The 16,027-nt window shown below is 45.1% G+C and overlaps 1 protein-coding gene across 2 annotated transcripts; it reads left to right on the top strand.

Moving 5' to 3' along the window:
* Positions 1-331: 331 nt before the first annotated feature.
* Positions 332-13,202, top strand: PPP1R27 (protein phosphatase 1 regulatory subunit 27). 2 transcript variants are annotated; one of them, XM_033961493.1, is made up of 3 exons: positions 332-748; positions 11,027-11,177; positions 12,094-13,202. In XM_033961493.1, exons 1-3 carry the CDS (start codon positions 568-570, stop codon positions 12,215-12,217), a joined length of 456 nt encoding a protein of 151 aa, XP_033817384.1. In that variant the 5' UTR covers positions 332-567; the 3' UTR covers positions 12,218-13,202. The 2 variants fall into 2 exon arrangements, with proteins under 2 accessions (XP_033817384.1, XP_033817385.1); XM_033961494.1 differs by lacking the exon at positions 332-748 and adding an exon at positions 7,102-7,327.
* Positions 13,203-16,027: the final 2,825 nt, after the last annotated feature.

Genomic DNA, 16,027 nt, shown 5'->3' on the forward strand with positions numbered 1-16,027 from the left:
AAGTCAAGCCTACAGATTAAATCTAGTCAGATTTTCTATACTAGCCTAGTTTTGTTGACATGATTTGTGGGTGTTTACTGCTTGGTGACAAGCAGGGGGCCCAGCCCCCTCTGTGAAATTTGCAGAGCAACAGCTGGCTTTTCTATCAGTTGATCTGTAAACTGAGCCCTTAGCATGTGCTGGAAAGTGTCCGCATTGGAGCTGGGGTGGCTCAGTTACAACTCCTGCCAGGCAGCTATGATGTGAAGTGTCTGAAAATAGTGTTTGGGGTGGGGTACGATGGGGGGTTATAAAAGGAGTTGTGTCCTGTGATCTTGAAGTCATGAGAAGCTTCTGTGGAGGAAAAGCCCCTCTTACCAACCTGCTAATGTGACAGGAATAAAAACCTTCAGAACTGAAAATTTCCTTACAAAACCGCCACCTAACCAGAATGCAGCTTTTGCAGTTTATATGCAGACAAGGGTTATGATACTTGAGGCTTAAGTGGACTTGGTACAGAAGTGAACGTCATTGATTTTGTGGTGACAGCTGCTGGGGCCATAGTCTGTGCTGTCCCTTGCTCCTACAATGAAGTATTATCCAGCTCCAAGATCAAGGCGTTCTGCCTCAGGACGGCTCAAAGCTGCCCGCACTGTACATTTTCCCAATGATATTGTGTTCCAGGATCACATTCGGCAGGGGGATTTGGAACAAGTGGGCAGATTTATTCGTGCCAGGAAGGTCACCTTGGACACCATCTACTTGTCAGGTGAGGCAGAAAAGAACATTTAGCTTATCATGGCTTCAAAACACACTTAGCTCCTAAGGTCTCAAGTAGCACTCTTAGCCCTGGGAGCTTCTCTGCTAAGAGTCTCCATTGAAGCAAACTCCATTAGAATTTCAGTGAAATAGAGCTCACTTGTGCCCTTGGTTTCTGGTTGTTAAAACTGTAAATGTTTGACTTATCCCCATTTCAATGTAAACCGCCTAGAAGTCATTTTGACTATGGCGGTATAGAAAAATAAAGTTATTATTATTATTATTATAAGTGAATTATACATAAACTGCATGTACTTAGTGTGGATTAGAAACTGGTTGATGAAGCTCTCCAAGTGAAGGAGTGTTATCACAGTTTGGTCCTCTCATCGGTCTGCTTCATTTTACTATGTAATATTGCAGAAAGGCTAGTGAAAAAGGTTTCAATTGATGTGGATGATACCAGATTTGCAGTAAGGTTGACACCCTGGAAGGAGTGGAAACCAGGATCAATTATGAAGCTTGAGGAATTGTCCCTGAGACCCATCTCACCAACACTGACTAATCCATGTGAATCTCATGGACCTGGTAGATTTATTACTTGTACCCTTTTTCAAGGGATAAACAGATTCCCCCAAATGTATGTGCTTAATTTATGGACTTTTCCTTCAGGAACTTGTCCAAACCATTTCTGCGTTGTTTACATTGACTATGTCCTCTGTCTGGTATATGAGGCTTTTAATTATGCCATTATGTCCTCTGTCTGGTATGAGGCATTTAATTATGCCATGAAAAATACTTTGCATGATTTGTTTTCAGTTTTTTTACTCATTAGTTTCATGAAGTGTCAAGTACTGGAAGGTTAAATCATCCCAGCCATTCAGGTTTTCAGGATATCCACAATAAGAATGCATATAAGATCTTCATGTACAGTATTAGAAACACAGAAACATAATGGCAGATAAAAGGCGAAATGGCCCATTCGTAGCATCCATTATCTCCTCTCCCTATTGGCTAAGGCTCTTAACATTTGCATCTCCTCTTCCTATAGGCTAAGGCTCTTTACACCTGCATTGTGAGGTCATAGAGCTTTTTGGTTATAGAAACATGACAGCAGATAAAGGCCAAACGGTCCATCCAGTCTGCCCATCCACTATCTTCCCCTCATGGCATCCCATGTGCCTATCCTACACTTTCTTGAACTCAGACAGTCTTTGTTTCCACTACTTCTACTGGGAGACTGTTCCACGCATCTACCACCCTTTCTGTAAAAAAGTATTTCCTTGGATTACTCCAGAGCCAATCACCTCTTCACTTCATCCTATGCCCTCTCATTTCAGAGCATCCTTTCAAATGAGATTTGACTCATGAGCATTTACATCACATAGGTGTTTAAAGTCTCAATCATTTCCTGCCTTTCCTTCAAAAGATCTTTTAAGTTTATCCCCATATGCCTCATGACAAAGACCATGCACCATTTTAGTAGCCTTCCTCTGGATTGGCTCCATCCTTTTTATATCTTTTTGAAGGTCCGGTCTCCAGAATTGTACACAATATTTTAAATGAGGCATCACCAAAGTCTTATACAGAGGCATCAATACTTCCTTCTTCCTACTGGCCATTCCTCTGTCTGAATTCAAGAGGGCCTGGGATAGGCACGTGGGCTCTCTGAGAGAAAGAGATAATGGTTACTGTGGATGGGCCATTTGGCCTTTATCTGCCCTCATGTTTCTATGCACCCAAGCATCCTAGCTTTTGCCATCAAATGGAGATATGAAAACCTGACTGTCCTAAGGACTGGGTTGAGAATCCCTGCTCTAGAGTAAAGGAGGAAAAGGGGTAGATGTGGAGGCCATTTTCAAAAGAATGTCCTGGAAACATCCAAATATATCTTTTTAAAATCATCTACTTAAAGACTTCCAGGCCACCAGGATGTCCAGACTGCCAAAATGTCCAAAGTTATACCTGATTTTTGATCCACAAAATGTCCAAGTTGGAAATGTCCAAATGGTCTATATTTGGATGTAGTTGGGGACAACCTTCTAATGGACTGGCCACCTAATAGTGGTTAGTGTCTTATGGGCCTGGGTCCGCCTCCATATGGCTCATTAGCCCACCCACCAGGCTACTTAAGACACCTGTGTGATGCTCTACTAACCTTTCACATACCAGATGCTGCTGTTCTATAGACAGATATGTACTGTTTTATTCATATTGGGGGGGGGGGGGGAGTGACCAGGAAGTGACCAGAGGGAGAGCCAAGGCTGGCACGAGCAGCAGGTCGGAGATGTTTCCACCAATGAGCCAAAGGAGGTAGGAGGATGGGGGGGAGAGGAAGAGAGGTGCCAGCACCTCCACCAAGATAGTGCCCTGGACAGTTGGTCCCTCCACCCCCCTCCTGCTTACTACGCCACTATCTCATAGTACAGTTCAGGATTGGATTGCAATAAGAAGAGGTTGGGTCAAGTTACCCAGGAAATTATAATGTACAGTTGGACAGTCAGAGTCGTGGTGTAATTACAATCAGTTATCTAGTGGTGGGTCTTTTGAACCGGTTGCATTCGTGGGCCATTTGTGGTTGATTCTTGTCCTGATACAAATGAGCTTTTAGAAGTTTTCTGAATCTGAGGAAGTGGCCACAGGAGCGAAATGTGATTGGGAGTAGGTTCCAGCACTTATTTGGTAGTGGATGGATGAAGTGAGTCGTGTCCTGTACTTGATGTTTTTTTTGCATGAGAGGAATTGTAGCAGGTTTCTTGTTGAGTACATGTTGGAAGTGCTCTGGAGTAGTGTGGCCAGTTCTTGTAGGTGGGTGGGGGCACTACCTGATAAAATCTTGAAGGTTGTGATGCTTAATTTGAACTTAATTCTTGCAGTTCTGGGTAACCAGTATAATTTTGTCAAGTAGGGCTGTAGGTGTTCAGATTTCCAGAGTCCAAATACAAGTCTGACTGCTGCATTTTGGATTACATGTAGATGGGATAGTGAAGCTTTTGAGCAGAGAGCAAGTATCATGTTACAGTAGTCAAGTCGGGATGGGACTTGACTACTACTTGAAGTATCTGTATGCAGACTACTTTGAGTGTCGTTATATAGCTACAAAAAGGCAGTATCAAGTACCAATCTCCATCCCCCTAGGTATTGTACTAAGATTTGGAAAGCTCCTGAGGCAAAGTATTTTTTATGATTCTTAGTTTTTGCATCATGAGGAAAGATTGTTTTCTTATTATTGAGTGCATGTGATATTTCATGGAAAGGTGGTTGTCTATTTCCACTCCTAGGAAGTCTTGTTGCCGATAGAAACTCTCAGTGAATATCATGGATCGATCTGGCAGCCTATCTGGAGGAATCTGGTTTTGTTCTTATTTAGGCAGAGATGGTTGGTGGATCAGTTTTCTATGATGTGGAAGCATTTTTCGATGGTATTAATGTTGGGTGAGGCCATAGTGTAATAGTAATATTGTCTGCATATGTGAAGTGTTTTATTCCTGTGCTGTCTAGGATAGGTCTCAGGGGTTGCATGAGAAGGTTAAGTACTGATGGGGAGAGGGGGTTGCTTGGGGTACCCCACTGGGTGATCTCTGTTCTGTACAGCATATTGTCGAGTGGTGAGAAATTCTTGGAACTAGAAGAGGACTGAGCTGCTGAGTCCAAGCTCATTGAGAATCTTGAATGTTCAGTCGAAGTCTACCAGGTTGAACGTTCTGCTTAGGTTGAGTTGAATTAGGATGGCGCATTGAACCTTGCCCAGTAGTTCTCTGCCATGCATGACTAGTGCTGCAATCACCGTTTTGGTGCCATGTTTTTTTCTGAACCCTGAACGGGAAGAGTGAAGGATGGTGAAATGTTGTTCAGTGATGTACCCTTCCATTATTTTGACAAAAAGGGGAAAGGAAGCCACTGGTCGATATTTACTTGTCTCGGGGGGAGCAGGGAGGGGATTGAGTTTAAGGTTCTTGGGAATGGGTTTCAGAACAATTTTTCTTCCTGTCTTGGAAAAGAGCTTGGTTTGTAGGTGAGGGTTGAGCCGTTGAGTTAGTATCCCTATGGTTGGGGGGGGTGTGTGTTGGAGGGGGGGCATATGTCAAGGTTGCAGCTCATATGCTTTTGAGTATTTTAAGAGGAGTCTTTTGTGGCCTTGAATGTGATCTTTTTGAATTTGTTCCAAGTTCTGTAAGCTGGTATTTGTGTAGTTGATTTTGTTATATTATATAGAGACATTTCAGAAGTATCTTGCTTCCAACAGTGGTCAATCCAGATCACAGGTTCCTGTCAGAATCCTAAAGAGTAGCATTATTCCCTACTACCAAACCCAGGGACAGCAGAGGCTTTCCACAAGTCCTCCTTATTAGCAGTTTATGGACTTTCCTCCAGGAACTTGTTCAAAACCTTTTCTGAACCTAGATATACTAACTCCTGTTAATCAGAGCCTCGGGCAAGGAGTTCTGGGCATTTTTCCTTCTTTTATTAATTATTTATTTTTAGTATATGTAAACCACTTAGACTATAAATGGTATATATTCAGGTACTTAAGCATTTTTCCCTGTCTGTCCCGGTGGGCTCATACTCTATCTGATGTACCTGGGGCAATGAGGGAATTAAGTGACTTGCCCAGGGTCACAAGTAGCAGGGTGAAATTTGAACCCACAACCTCGGGATGCTGAAGTGACTGTGGCCTAGATTCACTAAACTTAACGATCTTTCCTGTTCTCTGACCCGATTCCCTAAACTGCTGTCTGATCAATCTCCTACCTGACCCAATCCGCCCATGCAAAATAGCCAAGAGATCGATTCACTAAAAATCGTTTAGCTATTTTGAATTGGGTTTTACTATCCTAAAACCCAACTGCTGCAGACCTGTCGATAACTCTGTATTACACATGCAAAATAACTGCCCGATTAAAAAATAAAATAAAAAAGCCCCCCCCCAAAAAAAAAAAAAAATGAAAAAATTCCCTCTGCCACCACCACAGCAGCAGCTGCCTCAAAATTATGACAGGAGGGATTCCCACTCCATCCTGCCACTGGACAACAGCCTAGCCAACGATGCCCGAGGCCCCCCCCCCCCTCCCCATACCTGAGCCAATCGGGGGCAAAGGCCCTCCAGTGACGTGTCTGCCTGGGCCTTAGGCCCCACTCCAATGCATCATGTCATGCATGGGAAGGGGCCAAAGGTCCTGATTGGCTCAGGTGCCTTGGGCTCCTCCCTTCCTTAGGGCCATTGGTTTGGTCAATCAGAGACTTCCTTAGGCTACTCCCTAAGGAAGTCCATGATTGGCTCAGGTGCCTTCAGGCCCCTCCTAAGGGAAGAGCTGAGGTGCCTGAGCTAATCAGGGCCTTAGGCCCTTCCCCGTGCATCAGGGCAGGGCCCAAAGTCTGCATTGAGTTGCAGGAGGCTGGAGAAGCAGGAAGGACTGAGCACCCCTCCTGCTCCCAACTTTTAAAGGTACAGGGAGATGGAATCCGGTGGCAGGAGTGAATGGGCATCACTCCTGCCATATTTTTAAGCGAAGGGGTTCGGCTGGCCGCAGGCAGAGGAGGGGGGCCTATGGCAAGAGGAACCAGGCATCCCTCTGCCTTACGTTCAGCCGGCAGGTGGGTGGGGGAAGATGGCGCCAATGGCAGGAGGGACTGTGTGGCGCAGTGGTTAAAGCTACAGCCTCCGCACTCTGAGGTTGTGGGTTCAAACCCACGCTGCTCTTTGTGACCCTGGGCAAGTCACTTAATCCCCCCATTGCCCCAGGTACGTTAGATAGATTGTGAGCCTGCCGGGACAGAGAGGGAAAACTGTTTGAGTACTTGAATAAATGCATGTAAACCGTTCTAAGCTCCCCTGAGAGAACGGTAGAGAAAATTGAATGAATACATTGAAATTGATTGAATGATTAAAAAAAAAAGTCTGGTGGGCGGGAGACAAGTCCTGACAGCAGTGACATGAGGCTTTTTCTCCTGTCACTACTGTCAGGGATCTGCACTGACTCACTCACCTCCGGGCAAATCATTTGCATGCAAAAAAAGAGTGAAATCACTGTTTCAAAATCAGCCAGAGAATCAGCAACAGTGATTAGTCAATCTGGGCCATAATCCCTCCATTGTCCCAGGTACTTTAGATTGTGAGCCCACCAGGACAGACAGGGAAATGCTTGAAGTACCTGAATAAATGAATGCAAACTGTTTTAAGCTCTCCTGGTATAGAAAAATGAATGAATGAGTTTGCAAGGGGGTTCATACTTGAGGGTGGAGCTTGGCTGGGATTCCCTCTCTAGGGTTACCATATTTGTGAAAACTACAAAAGGATCCTTGGCCCCTCCCACATCCCACCCTCTCACCTTTCACTCATTTCCTTAGTCCCCCTTCCCGTCCTCTGTGCCTTTTTACCTGCAGAGAATGTGGACAGCGCTGCATATGTCTCGTGGTACCAAATGGAGCTTGACTCGGTTAATAGTAAATGGTAACATAATACTTTAAGAGAACAGAAAGCAGAAAATCTAAATGAACAAAAGTGGCAAATTTTCAAAATGTTTAGCAAAGAGAAAAGTCTTCAGAGCTTTCCGGAAGTGGAAGAAGGATCCTAAACTTCTTAGTACAAGCGGTAAGTTATTCCATAGCGAAAGAGTAACTGAATCTCCTGGTAGATCTGTTATTACCCGTAAGGGAAGGAAATAAGTTTTAATTTTTGAGAACTTCTTGCAAGATGAGATCTATGCACATTCCAATCTAAAGGATCTTGAAAGCAATGCAGGTGCATTTAAAATGAATGATGTGATGCACAGGAAGCCAATGTTAATTCCTTAAGCAAAGGAGTTACATGGTCAGATTTACTTTTACCAAAAATGAGGAGGAGTAGAATCACTGGGAATTCCATACATAAGAAGTTGCCTCCGCTGGGTCAGACACAAGGTCCATCGTGCCCAGCAGTCCGCACCCGCGGCGGCCCATCAGGCCCATGACCTGTAATGTGATCCTTCTCTAATCCCTTTTATCCTTCTATCCATACTCTGTCTAAAACCTATCTCTACCTCTATCTGTATCCTTCAATCCCCCTATCGTTCAGGAATTTATCCAATCCTTCCTTGAACCCCCGTAGTGTACTCTGTCCTATCACAACCTCCGGAAGCGCATTCCAGGTGTCCACCACCCTCTGTGTAAAGAAGAACTTCCTAGCATTGGTTCTAAAATTGTCCCTTTTCAGCTTCTCTGAGTGCCCCCTGGTGCTTGTGGTTCCCAATAATCTGAAGAATCTGTCCCTTTCCACCCTCTCTATGCCCTTCATGATCTTGAAAGTCTCTATCATGTCTCCTCTGAGTCTCCTCTTTTCAAGGGAGAAGAGCCCCAGCCTTCCCAACCTGTCTGTGTATGAAAGGTTTTCCATAGCTGTTATCATTTTTGTCGCTCTTCTCTGGACCCTTTCAAGTATCGCCTTGTCCTTCTTGAGGTACGGTGACCAATACTGGACACAGTACTCCAGATGCGGACGAACCATCGCACGATACAGCGGCATGATGACTTCCTTCTTCCTGGTTGTAATGCCCTTCTTAATAATACCCAACATTCTGTTTGCTTTCTTGGAGGCCGCTGCACATTGTGCCGTTGGTTTCATTGTAGTATCTACCAGCACACCCAAGTCTTTTTCAAGATTACTATCCCCTAGCACTGACCCCCCCATTTTGTAGCTGAACATCGGGGTTTTTTTTCCTAAATGCATGACCTTGCATTTCTCTATATTAAAGCGCATTTGCCATTTGCTTGCCCACTCCTCCAGTTTGTTTAGGATATATGTGAAGGGGAGGGGAGACTTACTTCCCTTCCCTCCAAAGCCATTCTATCCCATCCAGCTTGTCTTCCTTCTTTACCCCTTCTCCTGTACCCCACCCTAGGACCAACATCTGACTTCTCTCCCTTGCCCCCTCCCCATGGTACTACATCTCTCTCCCTTTTCCTGAATCCACCATCTAGGGGACACTCGAAGTTACATGGAAATATTTTTAAAACCAACAGGAGGAAATTTTTTTTTCCACTCAGAGAACAGTTAAGCTCTGGAACACGTTGCCAGAGGATGTAGTAAGAGTTGATAGCGTAGCTGGTTTTAAGAAAGGTTTGGACAAGTTCCTGGAGGAAAAGTCCCTAGTCTGTTGTTGAGAAAACATGGGGGAAGCCACTGATTACCCTGTATCGATAGCATGGAATATTGCTACACCTTGGGTTTTGGCCAGGTACTAGTGACCTGGATTGGCCACTGTGAGAACGAGCTACTGGATTTGATGGACCATTGGTCTGACCCAGTAAGGCTATTCTTATGTTCTTATCTTTTTAAATCTCCTCCTTTTCCCCCCCCCCACCATCGCAGCATCTGCCTCTCTCCTTCATCCTCTATTCCTCAAATGCTCTCTGTAGTAGCCTCTCCTTACCCCCTAGCCATGGATGCTTCTGTCTCTCCTTCCAATTCCCCCCCCCCCTGTGAGTGCTTCTCTGTCTCTCTCTCCTTCCAACCACCGCCCAGCAGAATCTGCATGACTTCTCTCTCCACCTCCCAACTCCCCCACCTACTTCCCAGCTACTCAATTGAATCTTTGGGCAGCTAGCAGCAGCAATGAAGTGAGCTTGCTGCCATGTCATGCTCCGGATGTCGCTTCTCTACAGCAACTTCCGGTTTCTATGTAGGCGGGACCCACAGAGAGGTGACTTCCAGAGCATGCCAATGGCAGCACACTTACCTGCCGGGCTGCTCAAAGATTCAATGCAGCAGCCAGGGAGGAGGTAGATGGGAGAGCCTGCCAAACCTAGACAGATTCCCCCAATATAAAAAACCCATCCAGACACCCACAGTCCTCTAAAAAGGGGATATGTCCAGGCTGTTAGGAGAATAGTGTGGCGCAGTGATCAGAGCTACAGTCTCAGCACCCTGAGGTTGTGGGTTCAAATCCTGCACTGCTCCTTGTGACCCTGGGCAAATCACTTAATCCTCCACTGCCCCAGGTACATTAGACAGACAAGGAGAAGCTTGAAGTACCTGGATGTAAACTGTTTTGAGTGTGGTTGTAAAACTAAAAAAAGGTGGTCTACAAGTCTCAATCCCTAGCTCCAGCAGACTGGAAACCCCTGCAGAGCACCAGGGTGTTGCTCTTTCATAATATGAAGAATTTCATACTCCCATACTCTGAGCCCTGTCGTCTCATTCATTGGAGTGGACTGATTTTGTTCACTGCTTTGCTTTCATGACTAAGACTCGAAGACCCAAATGTCCCAACCAGTGCTGTGCCGCCTCCTCCCTGTCCCACCTCTTAAATTTGCAGTTTTAGCCACTGAGGGGAAGGCACATTTCAGCTCAGAGAATTTAGCATCGTACCACTGTCTTCACTCTATATCCTTTCAGAGTCTTAAAAAAAAAAAAAACAACAAATACCATTTTCCTTGTCTTAACAGCGTGGGCCTTTTTTTTAATGTAGATGGCAGGGTCAAGGATAAGTGAAGCTTTCAAGATAGTCTTAGGTTATGTAGGCCTCATTTCCTCAATAGCAGTGGCTTCAGATCTCTGAGCAGCTTCTGCCTGAGGTACAAGTTCTCCTAAAGAAGAGCGTTGGGAAGGTCTGCCTGCAGAGCCAGCTCAACCCATGGACCAGGTGATGCACTGGCTCAGGGTGCCAAAATCCCAGCCCAGTCTACCTTCAGACTTCTAGAGGGATAGGTGCCAGACTTGGATTTTAGCACCCTATGTCATCACCAGTGTCCTAAGCTAGTGCTTTGAACTGGTCCAGCAGGAAGAGATGACAGAAAGGGAGAGATTCTACATCACAGGTGAGGGGCGGGGGGAGAAAGGAGAGAGATACCAGATTGTGGTGGGGGGGATCAAATGCAAAGGTTGGCTCAAGGCACTACAGTCCCTTAAACCAGCCCTAACTGCCTGGCCCTTTCTGTACTACTGGTTTCTAGGCAGTTCTATTGCATGTTCGCCTGACTATGTGCCTGCACTGGACTCTGTGTAGATCCTGCAATTCTTAGAAAAGGTTAACCACCATCTGTCATATTTGGGAATAGATATAGCTCTCCTAACAATAGTTTACCAGATGGTTAAGAATTTTAAAATTTCAAAGCAAGCTGAAATAGTGAGGTGCATCTGAAACGAAGGAAAAATCTTTTTTCCAGCCCACACACATCGGGACCCTTCCAAGGGCTACCTATTTGCATTTCTAAAGGAAGGAATTTTCTTCTCAAGAGAAAGGGTCTGTTGAAGGGTTTCTGGACGGACCATCATGTACTATGCCAGTAATAAAAGGTGTTATTTCTCTTGTAGGTATGGCTGCCTTGCATGAGGCTGTGCTGACAGGGAACCTAGAGTGTGTGAAACTCTTGGTGAAATATGGTGCAGACATTCATCAGCAAGACGAGAACGGCTGGACCCCTCTACACATGGCCTGCAGCGATAACCATGCTGACATAGCCAGGTATAATGTCTCTCTTAGCAGAGGTCACCTTGCTACTAGGTTGGGCAATGGAGGAATCCCAACTTCTCTATACAGCCACTGTAGTTGGCGATTCAGGGTGGCTGATGAGTGTGAAGGTGGGGGACCTCACTTGTCACCTAGACGGGATTTCAGTGTTAGGGAGGAGCCAGGCACTGGTACATGACAGTGGGAGGTTCAGGAAGCCAAATGTATGATTTGTGGGATATCCAGGGTTGTGTTCTCACAAATGGTAGATGTATATAAAATCATGAATGTGGTGGAAGTGGAACAGATAACTTGAACGCGTATTTACCCTTTCAAATGTTACTAAGAATAGGCCATGAAGCTAATAGGAAACACTTTTGAAACATATTTGGAAGAAGTAATTTTTTCACGCGGTACACAAACAAGTTGGATGTGGGGAAAGCAGTTAATATAGTTTAGACAAATTCCTGGAGAAAAGGTCGATAATTCTTAGCCAACTAAACATGGGAAAAGTCTGTTGTTGAGACATGGGGAGAAGCCTCTGCTTGCCCTGGATCGGTAGTATGGAATTTTGCTATTCTTTGGGATTCCGGAATCTTGCTAGTCTTTGAGATTCTGTATGGAATGTTGCTAACTCCTAGGGTTTTGGCCAGGTACTAAGGACCTGGATTGGCCTCCATGAAAACGGGCTACCGGGCTTCATGGACTGTTGGTCTGACCCAGTTAGGCTATTCTTATGTTCTTATGAATGAATCTGCTCTTGCCAAGTACTTGTTACTAGTGGAAGAGAATCCTGGACTTTTGACCCAGTATGGCATTTATAGCATTCTTAATCGTATTGTGTCCATGCCTCCTCAGGTTGCAGCCCTTTAGTTGTGACGTGGGTATCTTTGCATGTTGCTTTCATGTTTTCCTTTTCTTTCTGTTCTAGATATCTCGTCTCTCTTGGAGCCAAATTGGATGTAACAAACAATGAAGGTGAGAAACCCTCCGATCTCATTGATCCAGACTGTAAGGAGATGATGGAGCTTTTCACACAAGATGGAGTGGATTAGGAAGCTGTGATTCCAGCTCGATGGCTTTAGGGGCTCAGTCTGTTCTCCCACTGGCCTTTTTTAGCTGGTGGGCACAGGGCCTTCACCCAAGTGCATTAAGATTTTACTGAAAGATAATTTAGCTGCTATGTGTACTTTAAAGCAACCTGCTGGGGATCATGAAGAGACCTACCTGAATCCCCAGTCATGGGCCCCTTCTTCCTACTCTAATGAGGCTACAGTAACAGAGGCGTCCACCTTCAGCTGCTCTGAATGATGCCTAGAAAATAAATATGCAGTCCCAGTGTTGTGCTGTCTCTTATCTGTATGGCAGATATTGAGGAGTTGGGTCCTAGTGTGGTATGATTGCCACCTGACTTGGTGTGATAATGATTTCCTGGTACTTAGACTGAAGCCTTCCCTGGCCTTGTTATAAATAGCTCTTATGGAAGAGATTATGAATGCAGCTCAATTTCCAGAACCTGAGTTCTTGGTGTTTTTGTGGTGGCAGACTTGTTCCTTGGTGAGAGAATTGCTCACTTAACTAAAATCTGTGTGTGTGTGTGTTTGACTAAAAAAAAAAAAAAAAAAGTTTGCCTGCAGGGGACAATTTGACAAGAACTATCCTGAGGAAATCGTTGATATCGGTGTCCCATTGTGGTAAGAGCACATTTGCATTGGAGGCATATGAGTAACACAGGAGTTAAACATTTTGAGGAAAAAAAATCAGTTTGAAAGTTGACGGACATCAGAGTCAGCAAAAGCCTTGTGTTACCAAACTGGGTTCCCACATGTGCCAGTTCAGTCCTTTCCTCTGTGTGCATTATGGTGTATGCTGTGTGGTTTGATAGGCACAAATCAGGACATTGCAGACTCAATAAATGATTATGAAGATACTTGCACTGTGAAGTCTTACCCTGAAAATTAATTAATCTAGATCTGCTTTTCTACTTTGTTATAATACTGTTTATACTTTTTTAATAAAAATCATTTAAACTTGATCCAAGTTAAATTTGAATCGTCTTTTAAAGGTATATTATCTTACATCAGAAGATTATAAAGAGATTACTTACCCTGGTAAACTCTTGGGTAGCATCCCCATAGCCACGTGCTGCAGAAGGAATCCACTCTCCCTCTGCTGTACTTCACTGGGTTCTCTAGCTCCACATAGCCACCCAATACACGTGAAGTAGAAGCTCCTGTAGCAACAGGCTTAAAAAAACATACTCTTCTGCTCAAGAATTAAATCAAACATAAGAACCTAAGAAGTGCCTCTGCTCTGACATGCAGCTCCTGATCTGCGAGGCCCGACTTTAGTACAGGAAGAGGCGATTGGAGCATACAGTGAGTGATTTCCTTTACTCGCCGGCGCTCCAGCTGCCCTCTCCTGTCTCCCCTGCCTAAAAACTGTATTTGCGGTTTTTCAACATTTGCAGGGGTTCCTGGAATGGAACCCCTGTGAATATCGGGGGAGTACTGTATACAGTATTCTTCCCAGCCCCCCAGGGCTGATGGGCATCCAAAAATCAGCTTGGAGAAGCATAAACAGACCAAAACAGTAGACAAGCGTAGAAAGGACTGGGTGAGAGTCTAGAATGTCTCATCTTTCTACTGGAAAAGAGTTTACCAAGGTAAGTACATAATCTCTTTTTCCAGTGCAATAGGTGAGACATTCTAGATAGATGGGACATACAAAAGCAGTCCCCAAAAAGCTAGGGTGGACTTGCTGCGCTGACTCTTAAGACTGAGGGACCAAAGGCTGAGTCCTGTCTTGCCACCATGTCCACTCTGTAGAACTTGGCAAATGTGTGAAGACAAGATCACGTCGCCGCTTTGCAAATCTCCTCAGGAGAGATAGATCTAAGTTTGGCCCAAGAAGAAGCCACACTCCTGGTAGAATTTGCCTTGATGGAAACAGGACTGTTTCCCAGAAAGAATGTAGGCTGATGAAATAGCCCTATGGATCCACCTGGAAATTGTGGCCTTAACTGAATGAGTCAGCACAAACAAATGGTCAGAGAGACGAAACTCGGTAACCTCCAGATAACACAGAAGAACTCTGCGCACATCTGGTTTCTTCAACAGGCAATCTTGTGACCTGGAACAAGTAGGCGGAAAAGCAATTAAATGCACTTCCTGATTAACATGGTAAGCCGAAACCACCTTCGGCAGGAAGGAAGGAACCATCCAAAGGGAAACTTCATATCATCGGAAAATTGAATCACATCACTCATCGTACCAATGTCCAGATCTTTATAAACAATCTGAACATTGGTACGACGAGTGAGGTGATTAAATTTGCAGACAATATGAAGTTATTCAGAGTAGTGAAGACACAGGGGGATTGCGAAGATCTGCAATGTGACATAATCAAGCTCGAGAAATTGGCATCGACATGGCAAATGAGGTTCAACTAAAGAGGGATATAAAACTGCTGGAGAGGGTGCAGAGACGAGCAACGAAGCTAATAAGAGGTATGGAGAACTTGGAATATGAGGAACGACTCAAGAAACTAGGACTGTTCTCCCTTGAGAAGAGGAGGCTGCGAGGGGACATGATAGAGACGTTCAAAATACTGAAAGACATCGATAAAATAGAGCAGAAAAACAAATTATTTACACTGTCCAACGTGACACGGACAAGAGGACATGGTTTAAAGCTAAGGGGGGACAAGTCCAGGACAAATGTCAGGAGGTTCTGCTTTACGCAGCGAGTGGTGAACGCCTGGAATGCTCTTCCACAGGAGGTTATTAAGGAATCCACTGTGCTAGGATTCAAAGGCAAATTAGATGCACATCTCCTTATGAGAGGCATAGAGGGTTATGGGTGACTAAAACTACATCAGGTGTATACCTGACTGGGCCTCCGCGTGTGCGGATCGCCGGACTCGATGGACCATGGGTCTGATCCGGAGATGGCAGTTCTTATGTTCTTATGTTCTTATGTCGGTAACAAAAATCTCAAGCAGGAATACAGGATGTCCAGGGTAGTACTTGGAGAGACCTCCCAGGAAAGAGACTTGGGAGTTCTGATCGACAAGTCGATGAAGCCGTCTGCGCAATGTGCAGTGGTGGCAAAAAGGGCAAACAGAATGTTAGGAATGATAAAGAAGGGGATCACGAACAGATCGGAGAAGGTTATGTCGCTGTACCGGGCCATGGTGTGCCCTCACCTGGAGGACATGGTACTACTCAAAAGGGTCCAGAGAAGAGCGACTAAAATGGTTAAGGGGCTGGAGGAGTTGCTGTACAGTGAGAGATTGGAGAAACTGGGCCTCAACTTCCTTGAAAAGAAGATACTGAGAGGGGACATGATCAAAACATTCAAAATACTGAAGGGACTAGACTTAGCAGATAAAGGCAGATTGTTCACCCTCTCCAAGGTAGGGAGAATGAGAGGGCACTCTCTAAAGTTAAAAGGGGATAGATTCCGTACAAACGTAAGGAAGTTCTTCTTCACCCAGTGAGTGGTAGAAAACCGGAACACTCTTCCGGAGTCTGTTATAGGGGAAAACACCCTCCAGGGATTCAAGACAAAATTGGACAAGTTCCTGCTAAACTAGAACGTACGCAGGTGAGGCTGGACTCATTTAGAGCACTGGTCTTTGACCTGGGGGGCCACTGCGTGAGCGGACTGTGACCTGGGGGCAGCCACATGAGCGGACTGCTGGGCACGATGGACCACTGGTCTGACCCAGCAGTGGAAATTCTTATGTTCTTATGTCCAGTCTCTGAAATATGGAGGAAGGGTTCTATGCAAGCCAGAGCTTATATTCCGACTAGAGGTCTGCATAGGAACGGGGATCACGGGAATCCCGCGGGTCCTGCGGGG

The sequence above is a fragment of the Geotrypetes seraphini genome, chromosome 10 (genome assembly GCF_902459505.1).
Source record: "Geotrypetes seraphini chromosome 10, aGeoSer1.1, whole genome shotgun sequence".
NCBI lineage: Eukaryota > Metazoa > Chordata > Amphibia > Gymnophiona > Dermophiidae > Geotrypetes > Geotrypetes seraphini.

Excerpts from the sequence above, each read along its gene's own strand:
- PPP1R27 (XM_033961493.1), top strand. The coding sequence starts at position 568 with ATGAAGTATTATCCAGCTCCAAGATCAAGGCGTTCTGCCTCAGGACGG. Across the intron at positions 749-11,026 it reads GGACACCATCTACTTGTCAG|GTATGGCTGCCTTGCATGAG; the intron begins GTGAGGCAGAAA and ends TTTCTCTTGTAG. Across the intron at positions 11,178-12,093 it reads AACCATGCTGACATAGCCAG|ATATCTCGTCTCTCTTGGAG; the intron begins GTATAATGTCTC and ends TTTCTGTTCTAG.